Raw genomic sequence first — 27,360 nt, 5'->3', positions numbered from 1 at the left:
GTGCGGTGCTGTGTAGCCACTAGGGGAGACAAAGGCGGCAGGGCGCGGTGCTGGCCAGCCACCCACTCGTGTGCCGTGCCGCCCTTCATAGGTGCACGCTGGCAGCACTTGCTCCGACAGTCTGTGAAGGCCACACGGAAGATCTGTGTTTGATTGATAATTGGCCTGCACAGCTGTCAACCCACACGGTTTAACCCTGTATTCTTGTACAAGGAAATTGAGTTTTCAGGTCCATACGGTACAGCCATTTCAGTATGGGTAAAACTAAAAGTGTGTCTATTTGTTTGTGTTTCTCCCTCATGATGGGACTTTGCAGAATGAACTTTGAGATTTACAAGGGCACGGGGTGACCAATAAAGTCGAATGGGTCTGTCATCAGGTAGGGCACTGCTGATAAAGGGTTGACAAGGTTGTGGGCCTGCCACGTGGGTCTTGGAAACTAATATTGCAGTGTAATTTTTAGGTTAAAAGTGTATTATTGCATGGTGCGAGTAAGACATAAAAAAATTACCAAAAATTCCCTAAACGTCAAATAATATATTTTTCCACGGTGTTATTGAAGAATGTGTTGAGTTTCGAGCAAGGATGGGGTGGGTATTTTCTGCTTTCGGCTGATGGATAGTTTAAGAATAAGCGAGGTAGGACCAGAGATGGTACATAATGGTCAATGCGTCTATATACCGTAAATAAATTGCTGTGGTCACGTGCTTTTAATGCCATATCTCACTAATTACACTGTGTAACAAAAACATGTTTTTGTTCCTGGATAGTAAGTGTTATGTCCTAATTGCTTCTGCCTCAAAAGTATAGAAAATTGCTATTATTCCCCACAAACTTTGCTTTTGTGACCAGGACAGTGATATTTTGAAATTTTCCTATTTTCAATGAGAAAACGTGGTGTGCATTCGTGTCATTCCTCCACTTAAAGCCCTGGTCACAAAAGCAAGGTTTGAGGGAATAATAGCCATTTTCTATACTTTCTAGGCATAAGCAATGTTTTTTTAAAAACACTACCCAGGGACAAAAATCGTGTTACATCGTGTTATCAGAAGTGTTTGGCCGACCTTCACATGGGTGCTATGGGGTACAGGTACTCCGCACTCCAGGACATTCACATGCAGCACTGTCATGTTCTAAGTCTGCCGTGAGTGATGCAGACAATGATACTCGTGGTTCAAGAATAATCTAGCTGCTTGGTCATAAATATGCGATACACGACTGTCATAATTAACAAGGTGTGGGGTTCATTTTCTTGGTTCTTTCGGTAAAGTCACGTAGAAGGGAAATAATAAAATAATATTTAAACAATACAATTCTCACAACGTTTCGGCCACAACGCAAGCAGCCGTCCTCAGGTGAAAAAACGCGACTTTACCGAAAGAACCAAGAATATGAATCCCTCAATCACGAAAGCTTTAAATCTAGGTGTGGTGTATTGTAGTTTGTATAACTGTGTTTGTGATGGTATAAGTTATACGATGGCATAGTGGTCTGGTTGAATAATTATCAGCCACGGAGAACGTGCTACTTTGTGAACATCAGCACTTGGGAGACAAAGGCGGCCCGGACGTGATACTGACCATCAGCCCCGTCGTGTGCTGTGCCGGCCTTAATAGGTGCTCACCGACAAACACTTGCATCAAACGGTCTGCATGGTTGTTGTACATGCGTGCAATGAATATATCATTTGAAGCTTTCGTGACTGCAAGAATCCATTCTCTTTGGTTCTTTCGGTAAAGTCACGAAGTTATAAATAAAACAAAATAAAACGTGTTTTAGAACCAAAGATAATTAATACATATTTTAGCTTCGTGTACGTCGGCTTTAGATTGCAGTCACATTGAGACACGTCGTGTGAAGAAAGGGTGGCTGGTGGTCAAAGACCACGTCCGCCTCGACAGATGGAGCGATTAAATCAGCTGGCGCGCACGTGCTCGATACATTTCGACATCGCAGGTTCATGAGGGGCGTTAGACGGTTTGGGGAGGCCTAAATCCAGGTTGTGGATCGAGCACGGCGATGATGACGATTAACTGAGTCTCGTATTGTCTGCGTTCTAGCGTGTCTTCAGAGGTGTCACCAGACCGCACACTCGCCACCGGTTTCGCCTGCCACAATCCTGACGAGGTGGGTTTTAACGTGCGCCTCTAGCTCGATTTGGCCAGAGATGGAACATCGATTGTCACACCGCTTCCCGTCCCTTGTGACCCAAACCCAGTGTTCAGCCCCCCCCGCCCCGCTCTCCATCACGCCCCACACACGTGTTGAGGGGGGGGGGCATCAATGCGGGTCTTAGCCACTTTGACTTGGATTAACTTACTCTTTGGTTCTTTCGGTAAAGTTACGTAGGTATAAATAAAATAAAACATCACGTTTCTAATTGCAACACAAGCAATCTTCATCAGGTGGAACAACCACGTGACTTTACCGAAATAACCAGAGAGTATGGATTCCTGCAGGCACGAAACCTTCAAATCAAGATTGGATTAACTTGTGAAATGTTGATTTGAAGCTTTCGTGACTGCAGGAATCAATACTCTTTGGTTCTTTCGGTAAAGTCACGTAGGTAGAAATAAAACAAAATAAATCACCACGTTTCGAACGCAACACAAGCGCCCGTCTTCAGGTGAAAATCGCGAGAGCCTTTTTCTCAAAACGTATATAAACTTCGATTTAAAGCTTTCGTGACTGCAATGATTCATCTTCTTTGGTTCTTTCGGTAAAGTCACGTAGAATGAGAATAAAATAATAAATTGAATAATAAATTGATATTATTGTGTTATTTTATTTTATCAATTTATTATTTTATTCTCATTCTACGTGACTTTACCGAAAGAACCAAAGAAGACGTATATAAACTCTTGCTGGTAACAGCTTCTCTTCATAAGGCATCGCGGCTATCGCGATTTTCACCTTAAGACGGGCGCTTGTGTTGGGGTTCGAAACGTGATTTATTTTGTTTTATTTCTAACTACGTGACTTTACCGAAAGAACCAAAGAGTTTGTGCAATGTTCTCCGGGGAAGCTGGCAGAGACCAGTGGGTGGCCAGTATCGCGGAGTTTGTATCAGCGTAACCCAGACGCATGTTCACCCTCTCTGCCTTCAAGTGTTATTGCATCAAATACTATTGTGTGGTAAAGAGGATGTGTTGAACCACCACAAGAGCGTCACGCTCATGAGGTTCATAGTTAAGAACTGCATTGAGAAACATTTTCACGTAATAAACGGGGCTTGGTTTTAGCAGGGGTCTATGCAGATCAGTCACCCAACAAAATACTGCCCCATGTGGCACACCACATCCATCATACCTCTAGCTGTACCGACGTCTTTCTAGGCCTACTTCAGTTATACCAGCGACTCGGAAAAAAATAGTTGAGAAATGAAGCCCTGGCTGTAAGTGATGCAATGAAAGCAATCGTGTTTTTGTATTGCTGCTATTGTAACGTTATTACCCGCCCCTATTGGACTTCTCGTGAAAAAGAGCTTTATAGCTCATCGGATTCCTCCAGTATAAATATATATTCTGAACATCCGTGATGGTCATCATCAGCATGATCTGCGTTTATTTGATTGTATGATTTTACACTCACGCGCATTTTACATATATACACCGGTGGTGCAATTTTTCCATGTGGACAATGTAAATACTGCTGCAAATTCATATCGATGAGCATCATATGCGCGATGTGCATGCATCAGGATGGAAGCGTTTACTTAAAATTCCACCGGTGGATGTGAGAATGTGAGGGCGTTATGGACAGGTGAACTCGCAGTTGTGACATCCAACAGGAAAACCGAGCTGCCGAATTGGAAGGTACTTGTATTCAGTTTGAAGTTTAAAATTACGGGATTCATAATATGCACTTTACCTTTCAAACAATATCGAGCTTTCCGGCGAAACAGCACGTGGTGAAAAGGCAAGCTAATGGGATACTTGGTCGCAGCAGCTGATTTTTTTTATTGTGAAATACACATTACAAAAGAAAATCAACACAAGCATCATTTTAGTCTACATATTAAAACGTGTTTTCTCTCCGAAGAAGGTTCGTGGTTTAGTCACACTAGCGGCAAGCCTGTCGAGCGATACAAGTCCACGGACACACCCCTTGGCAGGGAAATGGCTGAAGCAGTTAAACATGTAGGGTTCACAGAGATATACAGCAATGCGATTCAGGAACACAAGTTTAAATCCTTTGTACATGAGAGCTAGGTCACATCACTCCGAACAGTCAAATAAAAAAAACATTGCCACCGTTCGAACGCAAAAGTTACGCGCGGCAATACCTTTCCTGTTTTTCACGCTGTGGCCAAGCGTGGCTCAGAAACACGTGGCCAACAATGGCACCGCATCTCTCCTTCCAACCCGTAGATCGGAGATTATTACACTGGGAACATTGTGAGTGACACGGGCACCGCTTTATTTCACCAAGGGTACAAAGCAGCAACCCACGTTTGCAGACGGCGCGGTAGCTTGCCCAAACTCTGGCATATCGCTTCTTGGTGCTGCGGAAAGTTTACACGGAGACGGTGGGTGGGGAAGTGGAACGTGAACAGCACTGCTGCACCGGTGCCATGGTGAACAAAGTCACATCCTGTGTTTAGTCGACTCGCAGGATCTCAAAATGAACAAGTTGGCTGAAGGTAGATCAGTGTACACTTGAACACGTAGGCTTTCGCGACCAATATTGTTCATAAAAAAAAGTTTTTGGGTAAGATCGCGTAAGTATAAGTGCGTCGTAACCCTCCACCACCCAACACAGCCAGTAAGGTTTGTCACGTAAACAACGCGCCATTTAGTTACGACTTCAGTGCACCGGTGCGTTGGAGAGTAAATCGACAACATTTCGCGCGATGATGCTCGATGTAATTACGAGCTGAACGTCGTATTCAAATTTACGTGACTTTACCGAAAGAACCAAAGATTAATTCCTGCAGTCACGAGAGCTCCAAATCAAGTTTCAAATTGTAAATGTTGTGGATTTACTCTCCAACACACCGGTGGGCTGCAGTAACTAATTCGTACGTTTACGTGACAAATCTTATTGGCTATGTCAGGATGGTGGACGGTCACATTTATACTGACGCGATCTAACCCAAAAACATTTTTGAGTGTACAATTAGTTTGGAGAACCGCCCGTAGGACAGGGCAATTGTTGGGAAAGAGTATTTAAATTGAGAGCACGTGTCCGTTCCACGAACTAAACGTATTGACGAAACTATTAAAAGTAGACTTGAAGAGTTTCGAAAAGAGGCAAGGATGCAAGCGTTTTGTAGACTAAAACGTCGAACAATTTTTTTTCCCCATCACAAATCCATGGGTAACACGGGTTTCGCCAGTGTGCTGAGCAGGGTCCCCGATTCCCTGAACCGATCACGCAGCGTGGGTGTCCAATGCCGACATCAAAATGTACAATAGTCTACAGCAAGTTAAATGTACACGACGGTTAATAAAAACCAGAAAAAGAATTCGCTTTTAACCCAAGCTTCGCCTTCACATTTATGATCTGTACAAACTGTGCAGGAGTACGGATTTGGTACGCATTGTAGAATTGCAATGGAAAATTGTGTTCCACGTTTGCCTGATTTAACATCATGCACATTCCGAAGTTCCACTCGATGTCCTTGACGTGTGCAGGTCCGTTTCCATTCCAGTGGGCAAATAACACCCGATTACCTTGCAGTTACATTGGGGCATGCAGGATGAACTTTAAAAATACAAAACGTGTTCAATTCTACTTGAATGCAATGTCTGGATAAACAAAATACGTTAAATGTGTTGCGGTCGAAGTCCTCCCAGGTTTATGGGGCGATCTCTGATTTGAAGTCAGCGGTGCACAAAATTAAGGGGACAAAAAAAAACCACCCCGCGCTTGTGGGGCACCACCTGCTGCATTTGCAAGGAGACCGCATGCCTAATACAGATTATTGTTTTGGGGTTAGATCGGCGTAAATGTCTCGTTCAACCCGCCACCACCATCCGACAGCTAATGAGTACGGTTTGTCACGCCAATAGAACGTGCCAATTCGTTACTAGTTCAGCACACCGGTGTGTTGGGGGAATAAAACCACATTGACAATTCCGAGTACGTTTCAGCCGGTGACTAACAACCAGCTTCATTGGGCGATTAGCCACAATTGTGAAGAAGTCTTCCATGTTTCGGTCTTAAATAAAGTAAAGGTGATAACATCACCGTCAGCCTACGCGTTAAAACGCATGCGCAAGGAAAGGCTTACACACTAAATGTGCGCAAGGAAAGGCTTACACAGCTTCGCTGCCATCTCCGTGCAAAAAGGCAACGCACAGGTGGTTGAAATTACATTTGATAAACAAACAAAAACTCATTAAAGATTCACCACCTCTCAATTACTGCCAACATTCCACCGCAAGGATACTCGGAAGAAAGCACCACGCGATGCGCGAGTGTGTAAATCTGTCGTGGCTCTGGTTCAACGAGGCAGCCTCTCAAGAATCCTCCTACATTGACCCCAGGCACCGACAACTACCGCCACCACCCCCGTCCCCCATGCCACGTTTCCCCAGTCGCTGAGTGCAAAGGCCCTACCGCCCTCAGCCATTGCAGACCCCCCCCCGCCCCCGCTTCCCCCCACCGGAATGAATCGGGAAGTGGCGACACACTTGGCATGGATCCTGGCGAAAGAAATTAAATTACCCCCCTCCCCCCCTCTTTGTAGTCTGGTGCCTGGGGGCTCTGGTAACATCTGCACCGCTCGGACACACAAGTCCTGCCACCACTGGTGGCATGGGGGGCAGGGGGGGGGGCTCATAGACGTCATCGCCAGCCCTGGTAACTGACGCTTCGACCAAATAAAACGACCAAAGCAGTGAGCGTCTATCCTCACCTGCCCGAGTCAGCAACGCTGACTATTCTACGATTGTACACCGCAGATGCAACACAACACATAGCTGCAAGGTGTAAAACCTAGCATTAACATTTTAAGAATGCTGCCCTGACGTCCACAGAATTTCCAATTCCATGTGCATGAGCCAAAATGTATAAAACGAATATACATAACTTGTTTTCAGCGGATAGTAATTTGCCCTCGTTTCTGACGCACACCGTCATCAGCCGATTTGTTTTAGGTTCACATCGGGCATAAAGTGTAATACTTTAAAATTCCTCGAATAGCAGACGCCTTAGTACACTGCTGGCTTACAGGGAGACATTGATAACAAGCATGAAAACACATAAAAAATTCAGATTATGCTAAATTGCAAAAAAAACAAGCCGATTGCCTAAATGTATCATAGCGCATTTACCATGGGTTAACTCAAAACATTACCTAAATATTCGAATCCACTTTCACATGTTTACTCTGTGGCTCGTGAAGACAAGCTGTTTGCCTATCAGTTTTTAAATATCAACTTGTTGAACAAGGTGTGCCAATATCCACGTTTTCATAGACCAATTCAACCAAGACGAAAGGAAGCCACTGGGAAACTCAGCAGCTCGGTTCAGGATATTGGCTTTGCCATTGTAAACTGCAAAACGTAAATTATGAAGTCTAGGAATTATGAGAGCGGGGGGGGGACAAACAGTTCTGAATCATTAACTGGACAAAGCTACGACGGTTTAGGCAACACTGCCTTAAAATTGGGAAAACCGTCTCAGCCGAGCACGGTCCTGGGAGTGCGGTGTGGTGCAAAACAAGTCCCTACCTGCCCATACCTACCTACCCACCCGGGCAAGCATGGCCCTCACCCAGCGCTTCCCTCTTTGCTTGTGCGCTTCGCTTGCTCCTGCACTCCCTCGTCCAAGCGTTACCGCTCTCCCTCGCACAGGGCCGGCGGCGCCGCTCCACAGGACGAGCTCGACGCACTTACCGTGGCGTGCGGCGCGCACTGCAACAGGCAAGAGGTGCACAGAAAGTGGCGGTAGAGACCAAGCCCCCGCACCACGGGCGATCGAATCTGAGATGAGAACCCGTGGCCACTGATTGAACGGATTCGTGCACATTACGGGGTGGAGGGGGCCGGCATCAGCGGACCTGAGGTGGGCAGCCCATGGCACCGCCAAAGTCCTCTCATCTTATATAACTATTGTATTCTGAGTGACGATAGCACATGCTGTTTTATGTTGGCCGTGGTGGAAGTCTGGTGCTTTTTTTTTGCGCAGGTAGATATTTTAAACAGCACACACCATACTAGTACTTAAGTACATCGAGCTTTGAAATGTCTCCCGAAAAATTTGAGCTCATTAAATTTAGTTGGGCTCGTGTCACGCCCTGTGAATATCACACGCATACTGGATAAAATTCACTGCTCTACAGCAAATAAGGCAACTTTCTCAAGGTCCGTTCATTCAACTGGGTGTTTTCTGAAATGCGCGTCACAGACCACAGATTCCATCAAAATAAATGTGTTAACTGTGCATACGGAACTATCTAAGAGAGCATTGTTGGTGTTCTCGCTTTAAGAACACCGGTGCACTTTAATGCCTGCAACATGAGGTTTTGCCCACCAGATTTGTTGAAAACACATTCCCTTCCTTATCCGATACGTGCAACACACCAGGCCATCTTCAAAACAAAAATATTACAACGGGAAGTTGTTTGAAGACGCAGTTTAAAAATAAAAAGATTTATTCCCATGCTATTCTGTTCCAAATTTTGGTTTGTTTTGTTAAATATAACCTTGCTTGGGAATGATGGCAGTAATCAAGCTAACACTTTGAGGACAAAAAACATTCAGGTTCATTTGACATGGCCCATCAATGTCAGCAGCTGCACCGGACATGCAATACGTCTTGTACACCTAAATAAAAAGGTAAAATTAACGACTGTATTTATATAGTAATGCTCAAGTCACACTTACATCTGAATTTCAAGTCTCAAATGGACAATCGGACCAAAACTCCTGCACTTAAAAAGGCCACCAGTTTGTACAGATCGTGTAAAAAAAACCGTGTTTTCATTTTTATTGACCCTTACAGTGAATCCTTTTTTCCACAAATAAAACATTCTGTAAATGTTGAGCGTTGCAACTGAATTTTTTTTCTTTCCAAAAGTCGGAAGAGCTTGCTTGGAAAAGCAGGGTGCCATTAAAAACCCAGTCCTATATTTTAAAATCATTTGTGTGTTCGTCACGCCGAGCTCTCTGCGGCTGCCACGTTGGGTGAATCAGGAGTGGTCGCTGGAGCCGTCTTTTCCCCGTCACCCTCTGGCTTGCACAACGGAGGACTGGGACCAGCCCTCTCATCAATGTCCGACTTCATGGCCACCGCATTTTCAGCGTTGGCAGGCGGCTGCTCCTGCGCTCTATCTTGAGTCTTCTCTTGATGCTGCTCCTGCTGCTTCTCTTCGGTATTCTCTTGCTGTTGCTGCAGTGGCTCTGGCTGCTGCTTTGGGGGCTCCTGCTCTTGTGGCATTGGCTCCGGGATAGGCAGCGATGTGGGCTCCTTTCCCAGCACTGACTCCGAGCGAATGGCCGACTCCTGTTGGGGGACAGCAGGCGACTTTTGCGCCTCCCCGTTGGGCTGCAGCCGTCGTTCAGGGCTGCTGGCAGTGGCGACGATGGCGTCAGAGGGAGCCCGTGCCGCCTCCTCCTGGGGCTCGGGATATGGGAGCATCCTCGGCCCGCGACGATCACGCTCTCTGGACCTGTCGCGCTCACGCGATCGCGACCTCTCCCGGTCGCGGTCACGGCGAAATCCCGGCTCTCGGTCACGGCTGAAATCGTCGCGGCTGCGCCCTCGCTGCTCCCAAGGCCTCTCCCCGCCGCGCTCAAAACTGCCGCGGCGCTCACGATCAAACCCGCCGCCTCTCCTCTCACGATCGAAGCCCCTGCCGCCCCACTCACGCCTCTCCTCGTCCCGCCCGCTAAAGCGGAAATTCCTCCCGCCGCCACCACCGCCGCCGCCGCCGCCACCACCGCCACCGAACCTTTCTGAGCGATCCTCATCAGAAAGGTGTCTGCCCCTGTTCCCTCCGCCTCCCCGGAACCTGTGCCCAAAGCCCTGCTCCCGCTCATCACGGTCGCCCCGCCTCCCGTCACTGCCCCGCTCTTCCTCCCTGGTGGACTCTGCAGCATGCATGAAGCGGTAGTCTCGGTCGCCCTCCTGCCCGCCCGACGACTCCTTCGAGAAACTTTCACTGGCGGCGCTTGCCGCCCCACCACCACCACCACCACCCGTCCCTGTGCTCGAGCCGGCCGCAAAGCGCCGCTCAGGCGCAGGCAGCATCCTCGCTGGGGCCTCCTCCCCGTCCGCTCCCTCTGGAGGGAATGGGAACAGCGGTCTGGGCCCCAACAGCGACGGAAGACCCATGAGGGTGTGCGGACCGCCCGGGAGGTTAGGTCGCGCTAACAGAGCGGGCCGCAGCATGGCGGCCGGGAAACGCTGCATCAGAGGAATGGGCAGGATGCCCGGCCGGATAGCTTGCGGGAAAACGCCAGGCGGCAGACGCTGCCCGGGAAGACCCAGGCCCAAGATGACGTTCTGTTGGCCCGGCGGGCCCAGCATGCGGGGCAGCATGTGCGGCAGCTGAGGCTGTTGCTGCTGTTGCTGCTGCTGCGGTGGCGGAGGTGGCAGCATTGGCGCAGAGTCTTCGTCAGCGGTGGGCATAATGCCTGCACGTCCGGCCAGCATAGCCACGGCTGCTGCCGCCTCTTTGCTCAGCGTCCCCGCCTGCGGTCCGGGTGTCAGCATGCGCGGCATGCCGCCCCGCTGCTGCTGCCCATCCGACGAAGCCTCCCGGTCGCTATGGCTCTCCTGGCTGGCCGGCTTGATGGCCCCGGGCCCACCGGGTCCGCCAGGGGTGCTCATACCAGGCAGACCCATCATGGGGACGCCCTGCATCATGTGTGCGGCTGTGAGATGGAAACAGAGACAGGGTGGCGAGTGAGGACCGTGTGTGCATAAGGGTGCACTCGTTCACGCTGCAGACAGAGGAACCGACTCAACCTGGATCTCACAAAGATCAAAAACATAATCCACTGCCGAGCAATTATTCAAATAACATCAACATTTATGCATTAAACTGTGCAGTCTCAGAAGGTGATCCATATGTGACGAAAAATCATCCAAATCGTTTGTATGTATGCACAACTTCTTTCACAATGTATTTATAGCAAACCGTGCTCATCGGAGGTGCGGAGAAACGACATTGGAAATTCGCAGCAAGCACTCTGCAATTCGATGTAAATAATCACAAAAAGTGCACACCTAGGGGCATGATGGTCAAAGCCAAGCGAGAGGACGCAGAGGAGAGAATGGTAACCGCCCGGTAATGGAGCTCATGCAAAAATACAAACATAAGCACTAGCCCAACCTTGTTTTCAAGTTCACAAGCCAGCACAACAAATACCATTTGTTTAAGTAAAAGTGCAAGAAACGTAATCGAAAATGGGGATCGACGCAGACATCGTCAATTCGAAGCCATAGATTCCTGGATCTATGTTCTACAGAATGGGATTCGTGGCAATTCCACAATGGCCAATGAAGGACACACTTTGGCAATTTCCGACAGAAAAGACTGTTGATTATACAATTTTAATTATTCCGCAATCGCCTTCCGTTCCAATTGCAATGTGATTGTAGGCAACGGATCATGGGAATCGCACAGATGAACACGTGGTCAAAAATCCAAACATACAAATCTGAAATGCCTAGGACCCATTCAGATTTTTTATTTAGCCAGTGTGGTTGAGTTAATGTTCCATATTATGTGCAAACTGTGCAATGAAAACATGTTGTTTAATTGATTAACCAATTTCTATGAATTTGCAGACCGAGATGGCCAGGAGATAGCAGGACAGCAATGTATTTAATCTACCTGGAAGAGCTTTGAATGTCATTCATTTTGTGGATGTGAACTCTGGGAACTTACAATTTCCTCCCAAATGCTATTCATTAATTTAACTAGCCAAACATCTCAGCGAGGCTTAACAGGATACAATCTCATTGCAATTATTGCCTCTCGATGAGAATTGTGCCAGGCACTGATTCCACGGAGCCAGAGTTGAAACCTATCGATGACACGACACACCCCGAGATCGGTGTGGCGCAGGCCGTTTGTGTTTGTTCTTTCCTTGGACTCAATGATGTTGGGAATCTCGTGGCCCCAGCGTTCCCCTATGCCTTTTTTGCAGCAGAGTTGTCTTTTACAGTGCATGTCCCCATTTCCAATGAGGTTTAAAAAGCAGGACAAATAGCTCAACTAATTGAAGTAAATTGTCTTATATTTTGAATCGAATATAACAGTGTCGGTGCACAGGTTAAACGCACACTACACGATGAACCTCGGCGACAGGGTAAATTTTCCGACCATGGCAAACATCGGTGGCGAGTGATATCTGAACCTGCCCTGCCCCCCCCATGACTTCAACTCACACTGACCGCGCCGGATGACAGGGAATACGGGGTTGTCGGGCATGCCGCTAGACGGCCCTGAGCCCGAGGAGGCCCCGGGTCCTCGGTGAGAGTATTTGGAGGCGTCTGCAGCGACCAATGGCGGTACAAGCTGGGGCGCTGCTACAGCGCCGATGCAAACAATTACTATCGTTGCTGCTTTAATCTGCACCATACTTAAACGTTCATGTTAATGGTGACGATTGCGTGCAAAGGAAGTTGCAGCTCATAAAAAAAACTATTGGCTCTTGACTTGCAGAAATATACCAAGACTGTGTGTGTATCCATCGGGGATGCTCAGTATCAGTTCAAAGCTTTATTATTGAGAATGCTTTAAAGTTGCACTTTAGGGACAGTACCGTGACAATTCTCATATAGTTTGAGTCAATACACTGACATCAACAAAGTGCTACAATGGAGTGTAGTATATGAGAGCATGCTTTTGAAGTTGTTCTCTTTAACAGAGCTTTCAACTGGCGTTGGGACAGCTGGGGACAGAGAGATTAGGAGAATATCCACAAGGGCTCGGTATATTTTGGGCTGCGTTTTCCTTTAACGTTGATTGCGTTACTCACAGGGTTGCACTGGGGGCACTCCAGTCGGAGGCGGCACAGCTCCGGCAGTCAGAAAGCCTGGCACGAATTCAATCATAGCCACAGCACGTTTTAATAACAATAGAAAGCAGCTGACGCGATAGCAGATGAGTAAGGCTCAATCTCGAACTCGCTTGAGTAAAAATAAGGTCATGCCCTTAAACGTGTTTATTTACAAGTAACAAAAAAAATGCAACCGTACAACCATGACCTTTTTAAATTAATACACATCTTGAAAATGCGCGAGCGAAAACGTCGAGTCCCGAAGGACTCCCCCGACATAAAACGTGCAAGCCCGATTCAAAAAGCCACCACACAGATGTGTGGCCACCGTGTGTTCTTTGACGAGCCCTGTACCTGGAGGAGGGGTGTTCTGGTTGAAGTGAGCCCGCAGGAACGGTGGTGGGGGGATCGCCGGGTTGAAAGGGGGCATTGTGTGCGCGAACGAGGGGGGCGGCTGCACCATCCGCACTGGCGGCATTGACATGCCTTGGCTTACTGGCACCTGCGACACATGCACACACACAAACAACCGCACGGTCACACCTCGCCCACAGTCTCACCATGACCACAAAAAAAATGCAATGCTCAAAGTGTTTAGGGCGGCACGACATCCCATCTCAAAGTGAATCACAAGTTGCCAAATGTGCACTTTTGCCTGTCCGAGCTTTACCTGTGGAAGCAGAGTAGCCAGGGGTTTGGGCGTCTGCATGGGCTCAGCCTGTGTGGGTGTGGCAGGCTTGAAATCAGGGCTCTTGTCACCGTGGGGCTTCTTGTCACCTTCCTCTTCGGTAACCTTTGGCTTGTCCTCCCAGTCTATACTCGACGCACATGCATGGAAAGACGAAGACCATCGCATCAGTCAATTCCATGGGGCGAAATGTTAACTCCCTTGCCTGACATACAGGAGGTCGTAGGTTCGATCCAGACACCGACGCCTGTATATTTGGAGTTTGCATGTTCTCCCCATGCTGCCGTGGATTTTTCTCCTGGTCCTCCAGTTTTTCCACCCACATTTAGAACCATGTGTTTAAGAGTATTTGGCTGCTATATATTTGCACATAAGCCACTTCGTTGAGCTATAATTTGTCACCAGGTCGCTTCGCTTCTGAAAAAGAGCTCAGTGGGCCTTCTCCGGTAAAATAAAAATGAGTAAATAGTAAAAGCAGGCAAGGCATACTGATGGGGTGGTGGTGACCCAGTCTGACTGCCTTTGTCTCATTACTGCCAGTGCTGGCACACACCACATGGACCATTCAATCCAGACCATGCAAGTCCACAAATTGACAGTTAATGATGTTCTAGCCAAAGATTCCCCCTGAACTTTGGTGGCTGGCTCAAGCGAAGCGCAATACAGCCACGAGAGTGTAGCATTACCTCCATAAGCACCTCACTCAAACATGCAATCCCCCATAAAGGTGCCCAGGTGGTTCAAAGGCCTCACAAGCAGGGAACTGGGACCCATCATGGAGCTCCTGAGTCTGAATCGGGAAAGCCACCCATGATAAAAACTGGGTTCTCATTTGAAATGTAATTCGGAGGAAACAGCTTCCAAAATACCATACAAATCATTAATACCCACAATTGCCAATTTTCACAACAACGGATGAACTCTGATGTGTCCTCGGGTTGTACCAAGTGTTATATTCTTAGTTCTTTCGGTAACAACAAAATAATAAAATATATAACAATATATAATAAAATATATAACAATATATTTTATTATTTTGTTGTTTCCCTTCAACGTGACTTTACCGAAAGAACTAAGAATATGAATTACTGCAGTCACGAAAGCTTTAAATCAAAATTTGTACCAAGTGTTGTTCGGTATGTCCGATGGTTTGCTCCATTTGTTATTTAGCGACCGATTGGAGCTCGCTCAAATTCTCCCTCAATTAGCTCGTGTCTGACTGCTGCTGCTGCTTAACGTAGGCCAGTCGCCGTGAGCAGGACAGGGACAAGTGCCATCAGGAGGTCCCGTGCTCAGAAACTGCGCTCCTTTAGACGAATTGTTACGTTACGAGCGCATTATAATCCTATGCACCATTATTATTACTACTGCTACAGCGCTCCCGGATCGGCCCGCGAGCGCCGGAAAATGTTGGAAGCAGCCGGATAATCGATGGTCAACTGTATTAAAGGAACCTGTTCACCGGCAACGCACCGGAGCACATGGTCTCCCCGTCGATGACGCCGCCGTCTGTGAAGAGGTTTAGGTGCTCCCGTTTGACGCGCTCCCACGGGATGTACGTGACGCCCGTCTCCACGTCCCAGTACTGCTTGTACTCCGACTTGACGCCCTTATTGGGCGCCCATGCAATCTGCTGAAGTAGAAGAGCGACAGTATCCCCCAGAGGGCATAAATTTAATTGCGCGACAACAGTTTGGGCAGAGGGGTTATTCGGTTGATAAAAAGTTTTTAAAAAACAACTTTAGCCAGGGCTTGGCAAGATAAATACAATAGAAGATCAAAGGAACAAAATTGTCTGCGCTTGGTTTATGCATACCGTACACGTGTGGATTTTAAATGAACTGGTTACACTGTTGTGCATTTCAACAGCCCTAATGTAAAAATCATTATCATGGAATTAATAATTAATTTTACAAAGCAGTCTGTAACGTTTTAACAAGTAGGATTTTGCGACCAATATTATCCATTTTTGGGTTAGATCGCATACGGTTTAGTCACGTAAACAAAACATGACAATTCGTTACTGGCAAAGCACACCAGTATGTTGGAGAGTAAACCCACAACATTTACAATTTGAGTACGACGTTTCGCCAGTAATTACAGTTAGCAACATCTACTTCACTAAATATATCCTCATCATATACGATAAATCCATTGCTGAATCAAGGCCTCCCCAACTCTCCAGAAGGGATGATGGGCAGTGGTCGAGATTAATGACGGCGCAAACACTGCAGCCTGCACGGAGATGGAGTCGTGAAATCAGCTTGTGTGCAGGTTCCCAAATTTTTACATCGCAGGACCAAACGTATATTTCATTCAAATGAGCCCTCAATTGCCCACAACAACAACACTTAGTTGGCGTGGCCCAGCGCATATGTGGATTCACAAAAGTTAAAGCAACATCTACGGTTATCAATAGGTGGCATACCTTGATGGACTTGGAGTTCATCTTGCCCTTGTTGAGCTTCTGTAGGGCACGTACAGCATCTGGCCGTTGGACCATGCACACGTAGGCACAGCCACGCGGAGGAATCATCTGAAAGTGTGATGCAGCACACAGGGTCAGCGTCATCCCATTTAGTGTGCCTGTGGCCAACAGCTTGTGACATTTCAGACACACACTGCACACACGGAATGCACCATATTCTCCAAATCCAAAGAGTTCCCAGAAAGCATCATCGCAAGCATTGCCGTTAAAGATTCCAGTACTTCTTTACAATGCAAAACAGGAATCTCGTAGTCAACCGTTAACAGTCGCACCAAAGGCGCGTGATCGGCGAAATTCAGGAAACCCCCGCTATAAGTTGCCGCATATTTTTTTCTAGCAAATAGGTTGCCGATCGATTAGGGAACATTTCCTTATAAGCGTAATGTTTCGCAAATGCATTCCTTTAAAAAAATGGCGTTAAGAACTTTGCACAATTTTTTCACCAGGAATGTATGCGGTTAAAATTAACTATTTTGCGATGTGATACCATACAGTATAGGATTACATCCGCCACATGGTGGTTGCCTTCCGTCCAATGGGTTGTAATGAATTGCTATGGAGAACAGTCTTCAGAAAGATAAACGTATCTCTAACTTATAATCTGCAGAATACGGAATGTATATTCGATCGTAAGGTGGTTCTGTGATTAAAGTGCTCAACTCGCAATTTGAATTTTGAAATCTTGTTTAGAAGTCGACTCTTAGGTCAACAGGAAGTCAAGTGGTTGTCTTGTGGCAAATGTGGAACCTATGGGCCCCCTGCAGGCTATATCCCACCCTCAACCAACGATTTCTAAAAGGCCAACAAATTAAATTCATCTGCCAATCTATGCATTTTGGTCATACTAATTGGGTACGAGTGGGAAATATTTTCAACATGGGAACACTGCAAACTTTTTTGTCTTCCTGCACTATTAGTCAATGACACCAAGGTCTGTCACCCACCAAAAAGGGATTTGAATATCTATTTGGCCCTCAGCAAGGAAAATATTTCCCATCCCTGTCCTGTAGATTAATTCACCACTGCCAACAATGTAACCAGAATGAGAACTATTCCATGCACAACCCCGAAGCTGTCCCCACCCACACCGGCTGAAAGGCTGGTCTGATAAAAACCAGTGCACACGCTTTACTCATCTTGCCACAGATTACTAAATGCAATCTCACTCGAAGCCTCTGCCACCCTCTGCTGTTTTAAGCCGAACGCCCAGTGGGGAAAACAGCACGAGAACTCACGTTAATCGACTCAATCTGGCCATACTCCTCAAAGAGGTTGAGGATATCCTGCTGATTTGTTCGCTTGTCGATCTGGCCCAGCCACAGTGTGGTGCTGCAGACTGAATAGAGGATGGGTGGACAACACAAAACATCACATGGACATGAAGTATTAGACAGTAAAAGAGTGAGCATAATAAAGTTTTTTGGGTTAGATCGCTGAAGTATAAATGTCGTAACCCACCACCCACCACAGCCAGTAAGGTTTGCCACAAACAAAACGTGTCAATTAGTTATTCCTTCTGCCCACCGGTGTGGAGTTTAAATCCACAACATTTACAATTTGAGTACAACCTTTTGCTGGTAATTACATCCAGCATCATCGGGCGATTTGGCAGAATTGTTAGCAACATCCTTAGAGTATAATGGCACACGCGCACTTTCTGCATTCTAACATTGGTTCGCTCGTTATAAGTTAATTTCAAGATGTACATTTTAATACATATATGTAAGAAATGGCAGCTGAAAATAAAGTACATTAAATGTTGGTTTTCCCAATATGAACAATGAAAGAACAATCCTTAAAAGGAATCATTGGTTATATTCGGCATGTAATGCTTTGATAAAAAAAAATGTTTTAATGCTGATGCATTCATTTTACATGCTTGTAAGAAGTAATCATTTACAACTTATGTAAATTGCATATTCTACCTTTAAGCCAAAGCAAAATAGGGTTATATATGTTGAACTTCTTTCGCACCGTACGTAGCCAACCGTGCTCATCAGGTGTGGGATAAAAATAAAAAACGAGGCAAAAACAATGATTGAATAAAACCGCGGTGCCGATTCGTGACAAATCCTGAAACCTCACACACACATGCACGCACGCAGGGGGCATTGTCACAAGCGCACGCGCTACAACTACTTACCGCTGAGCGCGTTGGGTCTCATCGGCGGGAAGCCCTTCTTCTCACGCTCCCTCTCGTGCTCCCTCTCCCGCTCGCGCTCGCGTTCCCGCTCCTTCTCCCGCTCGCGCTCACGTTCCCTCTCGTGCCTCTCCCGTGACAACGAGCGTGACGCGCGCCGGCGCCGGTCGCGTGATCGCGAGCGCGAGCGCCGCCGGTACTTCCTCTTGCGCGAGCCAGAGCGTGATCGGGAACGGAAGCGACGCGGGGACCTGCGTGCACACAGGGCGGCACCGTCAACCTTTAAAAATTGCAACACCGAGGTGGACGTTGGTGGAAAAACAACTTTACAACCAATCCGATTCCAGGATAAATAAACATTTTGATGTGTCCACGTGGCTCACAAGTCTTCAGCGCTGAGCTGGCACCGCTGAGGCTTCTGGTTTTGAGTCCCAAGTTTCAACCACCTGTGATTAAACTGGATTCTGAAGTGCATTGGTCATCAATGCCTGGTTCTGCACTCAATGCAACTAATTTCCAACTATGAGAATCAAAAGTATACTTGATGACTCTCAAGCAACTAACGTTAATTCTCCGATTATTCTCTGCGGCAGATCAAATATAAAAAGTGCTTCTCCTTACCGAGTGGCACAGAAGTCACTTGAAGGGACCTGAGAGGTACACCTGCGATAGCTGCTTCTGTGGGTCCTCCTCTCACGTGAAAAGTTGCACCGCTCTGCGAATATCTGAATGGATTCTTTGACTTCGATATTGGTAACAAAATCCAGATAAAAATCTGTGAGACGGCCCAGCTCGTTACAATCGCTTCAGGGGTGTGTTTTGCCCAAGGCTAGGAGAGACTGCAAACCTGCGGATCCGGAGCCGCATGCGTATCTTTAAGGACTGCTTTGTGACGTCGTTTATTAAGGGACAATTTTGTATTCATACGCAATTCGGCTCTAAAATTGTAGAATTTTTTAACGAATTCTAAAAAAAAAAGACTCGTCTTGTTATTTTTGTTCTTGACCCTTGGCCTAGGCCATCATGAAAAAACCTTTAACTTGTCCATTGCTGGATAAGGAGTTCAACATCATCCTTAAAAATTCTGTCAATCCAGTTGGCTCCGTCTCCGCTTTGTCGAGTCGCTTGTGCATTGCCCTGCCCTCCTGTGCGCCACCCAGCCCCACCTGCTGGAGCGTGTTGGTGAGCGGGATCGTTGGCCGTGACGATAGTCCATCATGGCCAGATCCTCCTGCTGCTCAATCTCCATGTCCATGTCCATCTCCACCTCGGCACTCTGGTGTGCGAACACAGGAACATAAAAAGCAAAAGGCAAAAACATCAATATTGCAAGACTAACAAACGAGGCATTTAACAGTCATGAAACTAAACAGTGAAAATTCAACATGAACAATAGGTGCCAGAGAGTTAGAGGTACACGTACGAGTAAGCTCTATATTTTTGGTCAGTGACAATCACACAAGAATCGAAAAAGGCAATGCAAACGTGTGGGAGCAAGAGGCAACAAAAAAAAGCAGGTGCAAGTAAATTGTGTTTTGGAGAAGCTAGCACCACAGGCCTGTGTTAACGTAAGCGCGCTGTGTGAGCCAGACCTGCTCTGTGGGCGGAGGGTAATCGGGCTGAGGCACCGGGGGTGGCATGAAGGGCTGCCCGTATTGTCCGAATGGAGGAGGGACGCCCTGGGGAGGCATGAACATCTGCTGGTGGTGTTCCACGCCACCCATCTGTTGGTGCTGTTGGTGCTGCTGCTGTTGGTGCTGCTGCTGCTGTTGCTGCTGCTGTTGCTGCTGCTGCTGTTGCTGCTGTTGCTGGTGCTGCTGTTGATGCTGCTGCTGGTGCTGTTGGTGCTGCTGCTGCTGCTGGTGCTGTTGGTGCTGCTGCTGGTGCTGCTGTTGCTGCTGCTTCAGGACACAAAAGCAAGCGAAGACAATTACATAAATGAAGATGACACCTTCACCTATAAGAACATGGTGGTTTACCGACAGATTTATACGGTGCTGTTAAACATTTAAATTATAGGTTCATCACTAGGCCGCAAGAGTACAAGTCACGGTAACTTTTTTTCCACAGCTTAATTCCATATAACCTCAATAGTTTAAGTTGTATTGCCTTGGGCCATGTATAACTTGCCAAAGATGATGCGATGTCAATACAGATGAAAAAGTATTGAACGACATCAACTAACATCACACCACCCATCTGTATGAACCTGGTTTTGCAGAGAAACGAAAACCGGCCCAATTAATACAAGTGGTGAATTAAACTACAATTCAGTCCAAGGACCAACAGGTCTCGAAGAACAAGACAAACACATGTTTATTGCAGCATGTTCAGAATGTGGCTGCTTGGGTGAGAACCAGAATACCTTATTCACATCATATTACACCCACGTTGGCCTCCCTGCACTTCCAGTTTCACATAGAATATAGTTAAAAATCTTATTGTTAACTTAACAAAGCAGTGAACCATCTTGCCCCAGCCTACATCATTGACATGCTGCACCCCCATGTCCCCTCAAGGTCCCCAAGATCTGGGGATGCAGATCTTCTCTGCATTCCCAAGTTGAGGCTTCGGTCTATGAGTGACCGAGCTTTTTCCTGTGTAGCCCCCCAGGCTATAGAATGCTCTTCCACAAGATTTCAGGATATGAGAGTCTGTGGAAATTTAAAAAAAGCGTCTTTAAACCGATTTATACGCTTCCGCTTATTAAAATTTTAGTTGACGGAGAAAATGGATTCTTAAAATGTATCTATAATATAAATTGTTTTTATGCTGAGTGTCTGTTGCTCCGTCCTGTACAGCGCTTTGAGATCCTTGATGAAAAGCGCAACGTAAATGGAATTATTGTCTAAACTTCTGAGATATTAAGCGTAGTTTCGCTGCAAGGGCGGATAGGATGGGGCCTGTGCACCCCTGTGATTGTACACAAAACTGCATTTCTTGAGGACGGCCAGACTCACTCGCTGCTGGATCTGCTGCTGGAAGTGCTCCTCCTGCTGCTCCAGGTAACGCTGCCGAAACTCCTCCATGCTGGGGGGAACCGGTGGCTGCTCAGCACGCTCACAATGGTAACCCCTATGAAGGCAGCCACGCAAACATGCGGATAAACACATCAACCACCTCAAAACACCACAAGGAGTAAAAGATAAATTTTTGTTTATACCAAAAACGTTTCGAGTCCTTGGTATAAAGAAAATGTTTGATTTCCAACTCTCATCGAGAAGTGTTTGAGAACGGCCAATGGCAGTTGCTGTTATACGTGTGCAGTAATTTCTACAGGTGCTTAGGCCTTAGCTACATATTCGAAATTATCTACAAAGAGTAGTGGTTTGCGAAAAATGTTAAATAAGGTGTTCCCATAAGAAGGGGACTAAAATTAATTTTCCGTCAGCAGTAGTAATCTCATCATCGATGCCATGTATATTACTTCACTGGCGAGTGAGGTTACAAGGACCTTATCAGTGCACCTGTAGCCACAATGAAGGCAGTTGTGTGGTGGAGTGACTTACGTCGACTGTGGCTCGGGCTTCTCTTCCGTAGCTTCCGGTTCATCATCATAATCAAACCGATCCAACAGTTTCTGCGGGAGGGACACATTCAACCATGGTTGTTGCGGAGACATTCTTCTTGAACACATCTCGGCACCAAAAATTGCAAAACACAATGACACGCACAAACCTACTCCGCATGCCCACCATCACCGCGGAGCAGCCAGACCCACAAGCACAAATCAAAGCTTTCCCTGAAATCACAAACATAACCACAGCCACCATCGCGCAACAGTAACCTTGTTGAAGGAGGAGTCGTGATCAGGCTGCCCTGGTTGGGCACTCTGCTGCTGCTGCTGCTGTTGTTGTTGATGCTGTTGATGCTGCTGATGCTGCTGCTGCAGCGAAGGAGGCTGTGCAGCAGGTGGCTGTGCATTCTGTGATGCATTCTGTTGCACACCGGTCTTGGTGGAGCCGACGGCTGCGGCGGCTGTGAGCTGCGCCGTGAGCGCCTGCACCTGTGCCACCAGGTTGGCGTCCAACGTCGGTGCAAGCGGTAGCTGCTGCTTTTGTTGGAGGCTCTGAAGCAGCTGTGGGGGTAGGGGTACAATCGACAGGTGGAATAGAAACGGCTCAGGTGGAATTCCGAAGTCTATAAAACTAAGATAATTTTATTTTTGCAGGTAAGGCCCACTAAGCCCGTATGAGTCTTTTCAGAAGCCACCTGGCCACAAATGATAGCTCAACTACGTGGCTTATCATGTGGACATTTTTATCGCAGTAAAACTATAAATGCACGTTTCTAAATGTGGGGGTTAAAACCGGTGGACCCGGAGAAAAATCCACACGACCACGGGGAGAGACACGCGGACTCAAAATATACAAGCGCCACAGTCAGGACCGAACCTATGACCTCCTGTATACCAGGGGAAGTAGTATGTCGCCACTGCGAGGTCCCTTAAGTCTAAACTCGGACAACGAAAATTAGTCAATTGCGTGATAAACTAGGGGAAGGATGCTCCAAACAAACAAATCAGAGTAAAGAATCTTCAATGTAGACATCTGTTTTCACAAAGGGTTGGACTGTGGTCACACGAGTCCTACCACGAAACATCCCGCAAACGATATGCATAAACCATTACAAGCATCTTAGCCGCAACAATCAGGTACTATGGGGGGGGGGGGGGGGTGAATATTTAAAACATGGAACCAATGTTTTTCCAATGTAAGCTATGCTCAGTCACCTTTTCTTTCAAGCAGTTTTAATCACGCTCAATGAATACAGCCCTAGGGCGCAACCTTGGTTTAGGGTCAACTGTTGTATAGCACGCCAAAAGGCCCCTCAAAGTGATATTTTCGCTCTCAGTAAGGGAAGGGGTTCCCCCCACGTCTGGTTTACACATTGTGGAGGCCAAGATTGTGGTATTCGTGTCAAGGCCAGACCTGCTGGCTTTGCGAGCTCTGCAGGAGCTGTGCGACGGCGGCGATAGCGTCCGCGTTGGGCATCTGCTGCGTGACGCCCCAGTGGTCAGCGGCGGCGGGCGGCGCGGCCTGCTGGGGTGTGGCGGGGGAGTTGGGCGTGGCCGGCGTGATCGCCGCCGCCTGCTGCTGGGCCGAGGGGCCCGAGGAGGCAGCCGCGGGGTGCGGGATGCCGGCCGCCATGTCTAGCAGCGGCTGGATGATCTCGCTGCCGAAGACGTTGTTCTTCTGCCACAGGTTGAGCACGCGCACGATCCTGCTCTGCTCTCGTGCGCACCACCAAAATAGGATCCGTCGATGAGGCAGAGACGCAACAATGCAAAAGGGGCACCGCGAACAAGCATTTCTATAGCAAGACAAATTCGCAAATCCACCCCTAACTACCGACTTCGCGATTACATTGATACTCACAAGAGGCACATTCTCCTTGCAAACTAAACAAACAATTGCTCTTATGAGATACCATTGTTTCTCTACACAGCTTTTGACTTGCATCACAAAAGCATTGATGCTTGAATTAGCAGTTGGATCTCTTAGTACATGTAACCTACATGAAAAGACACCTCACACTTCACAAAGTCAGCTAGCCAAAAAACTAAAAAAGTTGATCAGTTTTTAAAGGAAGGTTCTGCAAGTCTCGGCACTGGTTCCAGTCATACCTTGTCATCAGATGGACACCGGTAAAGGTTCTGGAAGGTGTTGGTGAGATTCTTGGCGAAGCGTGGAGCGAACACGTCACGCTCCGTGCCGAACTGGTGGCGGGACTGCCGAACTATTGAGTCTATTACATACAGGCCCGGGACCTTGTATTCCGGTTTGCACTGTGGTAAAACAAGAGGGAAATTATGAAAACATCGTCTCAAGAGCCAGCACAGTATAAATTACACATCACACCTGTATGCAGTGTATAAATCACTTCATTTAACCGTTCACTTACCTTCTGTATAAACTTTTCCACACTCTGCACAACGTGCTTGTAAAGCTAGAAAAAAAAGAAAAATATTCAGGTTATATCACAGACTTCTGTCGCACTCACAAGCACAATAGATAACGTGCAATTCAATTCAAGGGAACTGCATTCAACTAAAAACGCAACTTATAATGTTCGCAAGTGCAGATGCCACTACACAACTAGGTCACTTCATATTGACAGGGTGACAGTCAATAACCTTACTCTTATTTAGTCTACAAATAGCTATAGAATTCCACCTCTAGCAGGCCAAGTCAAACATCTACACTGCATATTTATTTTCAGCACGAATCATACATGAACGTGTGGATGTGGAGGACGTCACTGCAGTAGTACTACTGCATAGGTTTTTGCGGTTGTGCTGTATAGCTCTCCGATGTTTTGATTGTAGTGTACTGCGTGTTGTTTTGTGTGCCGTCTGATGCTTCTCTCTATGTGCTGCATGTGTTGGGAGCTTCCTCAGAAGTTCAGTGCCTGAATGAAGAAGCTCCAATTACATCGAGCGAAACGTCAGACATAATTCCAAGCGTGGTGCAACCCAGAAATACATCAAATAGTTGTCACCGCTGTAGATCGGAGGTTGGGCTTACCTTGATGGCTTTGATGGCCGACTTGGTCAGCTGTGTCATCTTTGCACGAGAGATGGGAGGCTTTGACTCGTATAACGAGGTCAGCTGAGGCAACAAAAACATTTACATTGTTAAGTATGAAATTAAAATAAAAAGAACGTTCATGTGCAAACATCAAATAAAATTCATGTCCATCAGCCTGTGCTTTCTTAGAGACAACCTCTACATTACGGTCCATGCATTTGTATGTGGTGACGTACAGCGCACACACACGCCATAGTTTTTGTATCGTCAACCAGCACAGCACATATTCTCGAGGTTTAAAAACATCAGCCCTCGTCTATCCAACGATGAAGACCTCCCTCCCCACGCCAACAGAATTATTCAATCCTGCAATGCCACCATTCATCTCACTGTTGCACATTAAGCTATCATTACTACAATCTCCACCGTGGCTCTCTTAGATGCGCCTTCTCTCCTCAGTATTCCTTCAAGTCACGTGTTCCATACAAGATGTGCAACGTCTGAGCCAGCTCCAACAACTGAATACCACTACCCAGCTGAAACGGTCGCTTCACAATGCACATTGAAGTCACGAAACCCCTTGGTGCAATACCAGGGGCTCTTCCCGTCTTCCATCAGCTCGTTGCTCTATGCTAATGAATCTGGGCCCCGTGCTGGAGTACTGACGAGTTTCCGTAGGCTTCACTACGCCATCCTCACATCTTAATAAGCCGGTCGACTGGGACATGCAGTAACGGTAGGCAAGTGTGCAGCTGAAATTGGACACTTAAGTCTACAAATGACTGACAGCAGACAACAAACCGTACACCACAACCATGTATGGGGAAAGATAGGGTTCAGCAGATAGGAATATACATTGGTTAAGAGTATCTTCCAGTTCAGAAGTATGTTGCACTAAAGTACTTTCATGGGACGCAGTGCTAGAATGCAATGATGTTGAAGAAACGTGTTTTGAGGAGCTGCAATGTGACCCCTCCTGGTCTTAAAAGGTGACATCAATAAGGTCCCATCAATCGTCACCAAGACAGTCGATGTGACCCCTGTCTGTGGACGTTAATATCAGGAATGTGACCCAAGTCCATGCTCTTTGAAGCAGACAATATAGATACGAAGTTAGAGGACCACATCTATGTTCTGAACAAAAATGAATGAGACCTCCATACTCTGGTTAAAAACATGGTCAATGCCGGCCAGCTCGTGGATATGAAAACCAGGACCTGAACACGACGCTAAATTTACACTTTATTCAATGGAATTATAAGGCACCAGACAATATAATCCCTGGTCACGCGATCCACATCAGAGATGGAGGAAGTTACCGAGACGCGGTTCATGACCATCAGGGTAGGCAATGGAGACCCTGTCACGAATCAGGGCTGGCTTGAAGGCCATGCTCTCTGCATTTATTCCACACAGACTCAGTCCCTGGTCTTCGGGTAAGGAAGAGATCCATGTCTCCAGAACCTCTATGGAACGGCGCCCGCCCCCGTGATACGGGGATCAAACAAATTACTCGTCAATGCCCTCCTCCCAGGCACTTCAATGAAACGAAACTGAATTCTGACCCGAAATCAAGTTCCCAACTTCATCGCCCATGCTTCTCCCTCCAGACCCCGCTAGAGCCTGATTCACTCAAACTTCTCACCACCACGACCAGGAGACCCTCCTCCCTAAACCTCCTCGCCTGGAAGATGCTTGTCACACACACACACAACCAGACCTGTCTGCCCAGATCACTCACATGGGGAGAGTCTCATCCACACAACCTGGACATGGATCACCTCGTAGACCCTAGATATCGCCAGCGAGACTCCGAACTCTCATACTCTAATCCTTGACCAGAACTCCCCTCTCCATATCCTCAGGGCTACTCACGTGGGAGAGCTCACCCACAGACCACAACTTCACCAATGCCATTTTGCACTCAAAAATAAACCAACCGCCTATCGCCCGTGCCCTTAGCGCCACCACCACCACCACGAGAAAACTCCGCACGTGCCGAGACCCCCAGAGAGCGGTCTCCTTGACGCCCACCACCACCACAACCACCACGCGCCGCCGACCCCGACCCAGCACGTCGCGCCCCTCAAGCGCCCGCGAGGGGCCCAGCCCAGCCGAGGCCCAAGGCGCAGGCCTCGCCGCCCCGCACCTCTTTGTTGAAGCACTTGACGGCCTCCATGGCGCCCACGTCCACCACCACCACCACCGGCAGGCGCTTGGGGGGGGGGGAATAAAACCCCTTCCCCTGGGCGAAACCGACTGAGCTCGCGGGTGGAGGTGGTAACACAGCGGCGGAAGGAGGCCGCAGGCTGCAGGGACAGTGAGGGGGGGAGGGGGGTGCAGAGCTGCGGGCGAGCAAAGCTCGAGGCCCGACCGCGCCGACAGCGAGGTGCCCCACAATATGGCGGCCAGGGGGGGCCCCTTTAGATTTCCCAGCGCGCATAAGCGCCCCCGCCGAGCCCCGCGATTGGCTTTGCGGTGGTCACGCTGGGGAGGGTGGGGGGAGGGTGGCGCTATCGGCCAATGGGGGGAGAGGCGTGGGCTGTGACGAC

General features: G+C 47.6%; 1 protein-coding gene and 1 long non-coding RNA gene across 5 annotated transcripts; one reads left to right on the top strand and one right to left on the bottom strand.

Moving 5' to 3' along the window:
* The first annotated feature begins 38 nt into the window (after positions 1-38).
* Positions 39-8,275, top strand: LOC142931261 (uncharacterized). Its single transcript, XR_012947273.1, has 2 exons — positions 39-2,127; positions 7,803-8,275. It is a non-coding gene; the product is annotated as an uncharacterized LOC142931261 (long non-coding RNA).
* On the bottom strand, positions 3,940-27,244 carry LOC116953425 (uncharacterized). 4 transcript variants are annotated; one of them, XM_032973622.2, is made up of 18 exons: positions 26,958-27,244; positions 24,806-24,889; positions 24,183-24,227; positions 23,905-24,066; positions 23,210-23,506; positions 22,066-22,356; positions 21,788-21,858; positions 21,239-21,353; positions 19,871-20,179; positions 19,445-19,554; positions 18,282-18,529; positions 17,374-17,474; positions 16,079-16,186; positions 15,124-15,280; positions 13,633-13,775; positions 13,317-13,464; positions 12,942-12,998; positions 3,940-10,826 (listed from the first exon to the last, which is right to left on the bottom strand). In XM_032973622.2, the coding sequence occupies exons 1-18, from the start codon at positions 26,985-26,987 to the stop codon at positions 9,103-9,105; spliced, it is 4,200 nt and encodes a 1,399-aa protein (XP_032829513.2). In that variant the 5' UTR covers positions 26,988-27,244; the 3' UTR covers positions 3,940-9,102. The 4 variants fall into 4 exon arrangements, with proteins under 4 accessions (XP_032829513.2, XP_032829510.2, XP_032829511.2 ...); XM_032973619.2 differs by having other exon boundaries at positions 15,124-15,283; positions 26,958-27,243; XM_032973620.2 differs by having other exon boundaries at positions 15,124-15,283; positions 19,871-20,176; positions 26,958-27,243.
* Positions 27,245-27,360: the final 116 nt, after the last annotated feature.

This window comes from Petromyzon marinus, chromosome 51 (genome assembly GCF_048934315.1).
Source record: "Petromyzon marinus isolate PM22_M1 ecotype Great Lakes invasive population chromosome 51, UKy_Petmar_22M1.pri1.0, whole genome shotgun sequence".
NCBI lineage: Eukaryota > Metazoa > Chordata > Hyperoartia > Petromyzontiformes > Petromyzontidae > Petromyzon > Petromyzon marinus.
Note: the sequence above shows the minus strand (reverse complement) of the source record. Positions and strands in the feature narration are given on the sequence as shown.